Here is a 6,632-nt window from a genome sequence, read left to right on the forward strand (position 1 = left end):
TAAGATCTATTTTACATAAGAAAGATACTCGTAATGCCTCTTTTCGATGCCTTTTCTTTCTTCTTTTCTTGTTTTTTTTGTTTTGTTTTTCTTTTACTCTTCAAAAAAAAAGAGAATAGTCACTTGCTAAAAGGTGAACGACTCAAAGCATTCGATTCTTTAAAAGTGACTTTTTTCTATCCTTTTTTTCCATTTTAACACAATTTCATTCACAAGACCAAGAGTCGGAGGAAGTAACGCTTTAAAATAAACACCGGGGATATTTGAGAAGTTTTCGCTTGAGATCGGAAACGATAGGCGAACGAACGTTAAAGGCATTCATTCGAACTCGAAGCTCAGAGATTCTATCTTATCTCGAATCGATATATATATATATATAATATATATAAATTATGTATCTATATGTTGCTTCTTTAATTAATCTGCTTTATGATCATGTTGATTGATACGAGTGACATCGATATCACATCAGAAACGATTAATTTTACGATTAATTTATATGCGCAAATCGTAATGGCAGATTAAATTACGCAATCAATCGTCTTTCATTAAAGGAAAAAACAAGAAAAAGAAGAAGAGAAAAAAGAGAGGAAAAGAAAAAAGGAAGAGGAGAAATCGAAATAGTGAGAAAACGCGGAACGTTTTTTTTTTAATGTCTTGTTGTACAGGTGTGTGCAGTAACGCGACGGCACCGTCGGTGAGCAGTATCAATCGAATTTTAAGAAACAGAGCTGCGGAGAGAGCTGCCGCGGAATTTGCGAGAGCAGCAGGTTATGGATTGTATGCGGCCGGGCCGCATCCATATTTTAATTCGGCTGCTGCAGCAGCTGCAGCTGCTCATCAGCATCCAACGACGAGTCATCATCTTCCAAGCGGATGGCCGGCTCCAGGAGCTGCTGGACACCCCTGGATGCTGCCACCCTTGGCCACTGGTATCTCGGGGGCGGCTTCGGCTTTGCTCTTACCACCATCCTTGAGTCCTGGTGCCGCAGCCGCTGCGGCCGCTGCCGCATCGGCCTCCGCTGCTGGCACCGCCGATCATGCTTTGCACGCTGCCGACGCCATCGCGAGAGGATACTTGCAAGGTCATTATCTTATTTTAGAATTTCTTTTTTTTTCTTTTTTTTCTTTTATGCCTTTTTTATCTTTTTTTTTCCTCTTTTTTTCTTCTTTCTTTTCTTTCTTCCTTTCGTCTTTCCGTTAAGGTTGCCCCTAAGCCTCCTTAGGATCGAATTGTGTTTGTTTAAGTGGCTTGGTTAAACAATTTTTCGTAATTATTTTCTTAACGAAATGTTTTGTTCCCATCGTGAAATACTTAAAGTAAACTTTTTATATCGGAATAAGAAGTAATGTTATCTTCTGTACTCGTACAAAATTGAATTTTATTTTATGAAAATGTAAAGTATTTTGATTATTTGTCGAGACGTTGTGTTTTCAGACTTTCGAAAAGACAAAAGTTTTCGTTTTTCTAAATCATTTAGTATATCTTCTTCCATGCGGTTATCTCTCTCTCTCTCTCTCTCTCTCTCTCTCCCCCCCCTCTTTCTCTTTCTTGAACGAACAAACGAACGGACGAATGAACGAACAAATTTCACGCATAATAATCATAGATATCGCAAGTTGAACACACACGAATTGAAAGAAAAGGATGGTAAACAACATGAATTCTTATGCTCGCAGCTGCAGTCAACTTGCATAAACATTTCGGACTTTTTTCGAGTTCGACGATGATTGCTTTCATTCTCATTATATCAACGATTCCGCACGAATAAAAATCAATCCATGGATTGGTATTTAGTAGAATGTAAAAGTAAAGCAAAACAATGGCTTCTCCTGTCGTATATTTTATTTCGTATATTTTATCGAGGGGAACAAAAAGAAATGTTCCCAGATAATTATAAATATGATTTAATTTATTTAATATAAATTAATTTAATCGGAGGAAGAAACGTCAATCGCAGAAAGAAAATAAAAATATCTTATACGTGTACTTATTGAATACCATATTGAATATTTGGTGACGATCAATTAATTGTGGAGATTCGATTAATTGTTTAATTAAAATGATCGATAGTATCGTCGAATACAGTCGTTGTTCTCTGTTGTCACGCTCAGATGGTGACGGTGACGACGGAAGTTTGGACGGTTCCGAGCAGCCAAAGTTCCGGCGAAATCGCACCACCTTCAGTCCGGAGCAGCTCGAGGAACTCGAGAAGGAGTTCGAGAGGTCGCACTACCCTTGCGTGTCGACGCGCGAACGGTTGGCTTCGAAGACCTCCCTCTCGGAGGCACGCGTACAGGTGAGGACAAACGGATTCAATTTCAAATGGGGAAGGAACGCGCAGAGATCTGTGCGCAGAGACGAGAGCAGAGAGTTTCGAGTTCATTGGAATATCTCTTTCTTCTTTTTTTCTCTGCTATTTTTTTTCTTTCCTCTATTTTTTCTTTCTATCTTTGCCCTTCCTCTTCCTTTTCGTTCCTTCATGTTTCGTTCGTTTCTTCTATGCTCGAGACATTTCTCTCGGACTTTTCTTGGGATGATTGATAAAAAGAGTGTGTCGTCTCTGCGTACGGTAAATTGCGTCGACATGGAATTATTTCAAGGAAATATATAAAAAGGGAAAAAGAAAAAAGAGAATTTAGGAATAATAGGGGTATATGATAATTCATAAATAAATAAATAAATAAATACATAAATGAATGAATGAGTGAAGGAATGAATGAATGAATGAAATGAATGAATTAAAAGAAACAAAGAGAGTAAACAAAAAAGAAAAAAGAAAGAGAGAAAAGAAAGAAAAATACAAAACGAAGACGTTGATAACGAGCCATCTAACGACCTAACTCGTGACTCTTAGGTTTGGTTTTCCAACAGACGGGCAAAGTGGCGTCGTCATCAGCGAATGAACCTCTTAAAGCGTTCGCCACCACCGCCGCCGCCGCCGCCGCCGCCGCCACCGCCGCCGCAGCCGCGGCCGCACTCCGCGTCCAGCATGGAAATCGGCCGTACGTCGGGCTGCTCAATCGCAGGAATGGGAGGCGAAAGTAGCGCGTTTCGTGCGGTCGTTACGACTTCGTCGCAATCTTCGAGGGAGTCTAACGAGAGGATTGGTGGTAGGCTCGAATCGATTTCGAAACAGCAACAACACCAACAACAGCAGCAACAACAACAACAACAACAACAACAACAACACCAACAACAACAACAGCAACAGCAACAGCAACAAACAGAAAAGAAACCAAGCGCTTTTCGTATGATCAGTCAGCTGGTTGGCGAGGATTCGCGTTCGAATTTGTCACGAGCTACGAGTCCCACCTACGAGATTCAAAGATCTGGTCATGGACCTGGTGGACCTGGTTCCGGTCAAAGAATGGACTATGAGACCGTCGAGGACGAAGACGAGGACGAAGAAATCGACGTACAAGATTCCGATCAAGATGTCCCATCTTCGCCGCCGGTCGCGTGGAGAGATCATTGGACCGATCAGCAACCTCTCGAATTGACCAAACACGATCGTTGAATTTGACTCGAAGTGGGGAAGCGGAAGAAGACGAATACTAGGACGAGATAAAAGAAGAAGAGAGAATTATTTTCATCTCGTTCGTACGGTGGTGATTTCATAATTTTCGAGTGCGAACTTATGGTGAAAAAGAAAAAAAATATATATATAAAAAAAGGTCTCAGAGTTAGTGTCTCAGTGAGAGGACTATAAACGTTCGTTGTAATAAGATCTCGAAAAAGAATCTTTTTCTTTGAGAATGAACTCTCGTATCCTCTTTTTGAGGTTCCTACGACAGAGGACAATATATATATATATTTTTGTTTTTTTTTTTCTTATTCTTATAGGAAAAACTCTCGTCGAATCGTTCTAGTGTCGTATCGTGGAACTCGTATACTTAGATCGAAAAACGGATGTAATCATCACTCGTTAAACTTTCGAACGTGATTCTCTTCTCTATCAAACTAATGTCTCTAGTACCTATTCAGCTACTTACTACGATTACTACGATCGATTTACTACGAATACGATTAACGATTAAGTGCTACCGAGTATCGCTGTGTAATATTAAAAATGCAATATCATCAGTGTCGCTGTAACATTATTATCGAGTAGGACTGTATCGAGGACTATGTTTCGATAGTATCGTCATTTCGTTCTTCTTTTTTTTTGGTTTTTTCTTTCTTTCTTTCTTTCTTTCTGTTTTTATCTTCTTTTTTTTTCTTTTTTCTTTCATCTCTCTAATCCATCTTCATCGGCCATGGAAATTATACGTCTGTCGTTAAAATGAGAAGGAAATGCTGTGTACAGAATCGTAAGTAAAGAACGGGAGCGAGAGAGAGAGAGAGAGAGAGAGAGAGAGAGAGAGAGAGAGAGAGAGAGAAAAGATAGGAGGAAATGTCTAGTGCCTCGTTAGATTAGAAAAAGACGTAAGTACCTTTTTTCAAAGGAAAATAAAAAAGGGTACGCTTTGCTCCTACTTGGAGCAGAGAAAGGAAGAACGCAGATGATGATGAAATTGTAACACAATTAAGATATCGTTTTATTTAAAAAATGAACTCGTTTGTAAATATCCACACAGGACATAAAAAAAAGTTCTTAAAGTAATTTCGAAAGAAAAAAGGGCCCACAGTTCTTCCGAATGCGTCTACAATAATCCCAATTGTCGTTACCACTCGCACACATTTATTTCTTGCCTGATTTCGTTTCTTACAAAATCCTTATCCTTTTTTTATATTTTCAAACGATACTCTAACTCACGGACATATTGTTTCCTTTATCCTTTCGTTATCCCGAACGATTTCGTCTATATAACTTACATCGATAAAACAATTAAAAAAAAAGATCACTGTATGCGTGCAATTTCACGATGCATGAAATCGTTACATTTTTCGAAAAAAATAAGAGAAAAAAAGGAAGAAGAAGAAGAAGAAAGAAACGAAAATATAATGAAGAAACACGAAGGTAAGAAACGAATTATCTTTTAGATTATCCGATGGAATACGTTCGTGATCGATTATGTTTCATGTTCGTCGATGGATCATGAAAGGATTTCGGTAGTTTGGAGTTTATCGATCAACCAAGTTTATTGAGAATGTCGTCGTTACGCTGGGTCTTTCTTTTTTTTATATTTTTTTGTTTATTTTTTTCTCGGGGGTTGTGAGATGGGGTGGGGTATAGTGGGATGGGAGAAACTGTCTCTTTCCCTTTTTCTCTCTATCTCTGTCTCTCTCGAGACAGAGATAGAGAGAGAGAGAGAGAGAGAGAGCGAAGGTGTTAAAAAGGAGTGCGCGAGTCGGGAAGGCCTCATCGACGATTAACTCGAATCTACGGTTTCGTCGGGCTCGCAAATAAGGAATCTGCCTTGGAACTGGTTTCTTGGCGACACACCGTCGAACGTAGCAAGAGGAGGAAGAAAGAGGAGAGGAGAGGAAAGAGTGTCCCACGAAAACACCGGATCCACCAGCATTTCGGATATCGTGCTTCCCGTCAACGGTTAGCGCGACCAGCAAATTTATGGCCATGCTTCGGAGCCCTGGATCGTGGATATGCGTTCGGTAGGACGAGAGTCGGATAGCCTGAGGTGAGAAACCAAAAGAGACAGAGAGAGAGAGAGAGAGAGAGAGAAGGAGCGGTCGAAGACGGAAATAGCGAGTGCGTGAGCAAAAAAGGAGATAGATAGAGAAAGAGAAAGCGAGAGAGAAAAAGAGAGAGAGAGAGAGAAAGAGGGAGAGAAAAAGAGAGGGATGGAAAAGAGATCGGCAGCATTGTAATGCGAACAAACTTGCCAAAGGCATTAACACCCGGTGGTGGGTGAACGCTCGGCACTCCTACCATCGGCTGTTGGAGAGAGAAAAAGAGAGAGAGACAGACTTAGGTATATATAGCGGAGAAGTTCGTTGGAGTAGAAGGAGTAAGCGGGTGAGTTGTCTTGCGAAGGAAAAGAGAGAAAGAGAGGATGCGGATGGTCGGACAGATTCAGGCAGTCAGCCAGGAGAAACGAGAACGTAACAATTACTATCTGAGACCGATCGGTGCAGTAAGATTAACGATCTTACTCTTACCGGGCACGTCGTGCCCGTCTCGGCTACGATTGCTCATGGGAAGAAGCGAGAGGTAGACGTTAAAGTCACCTCCTCCTTCTTCTTCGTCTTCTTCCTCTCTTTCTTCTTCTTCTTCTTCTTCTTCTTCTTCTTCTTCTTCTTCTTCTTCTTCTTCTTCTTCTTCTTCTTTCGGCTCAATGAGATATTGCTGCTCGGGGGTTGCTCACCTTTCCTTCCAGCGGTAAATCGCGAACGTGTCCAGAAACTTTTTCTTTCTTTCTCATTTTCGCTTCCTTTTTCTTTTTCCTCTTCTTCTTTTTTTTCGACCGATATGATAGCTCCTTGCTAGCGCGGAAGCACGAAAATCTCAACGAAGTAGTTTGAGTTTAATGGATTTTTCAGTTGGAATCGACGATAATAATTCGTTGGGAGCAGCCGGGCTCGATCCTGGTCGGGCCGATCAAGCGCCGTCGCAAATTTGTCCTGGACGGAAGCGACTCTATCTTTCTTTCTTCCTTTCTCTCTCTCTCTCTCTCTCTCTCTCTCTCTCTCTCTCTCTCTCTCTCTTTCTATCTCTTTCTTGGTAGGA

At 40.8% G+C, this 6,632-nt stretch overlaps 1 protein-coding gene across 1 annotated transcript in view; it reads left to right on the plus strand.

The window, feature by feature from the left end:
• LOC127066701 (protein lozenge-like) overlaps positions 1–4,607 on the plus strand; it is a 19,692-nt gene extending 15,085 nt beyond the window's left edge. The window contains exons 4-6 of the mRNA XM_051000720.1: positions 669–1,085; positions 2,116–2,300; positions 2,859–4,607. Of these exons, the coding sequence (XP_050856677.1) occupies positions 669–1,085; positions 2,116–2,300; positions 2,859–3,521 (1,265 nt within the window). The 3' untranslated portion in view covers positions 3,522–4,607. The remainder of the gene's footprint in view (positions 1–668; positions 1,086–2,115; positions 2,301–2,858) is intronic.
• Positions 4,608–6,632: the final 2,025 nt, after the last annotated feature.

This window comes from Vespula vulgaris, chromosome 10 (assembly GCF_905475345.1).
Source record: "Vespula vulgaris chromosome 10, iyVesVulg1.1, whole genome shotgun sequence".
In the NCBI taxonomy this organism is placed as follows: Eukaryota; Metazoa; Arthropoda; class Insecta; order Hymenoptera; family Vespidae; genus Vespula; species Vespula vulgaris.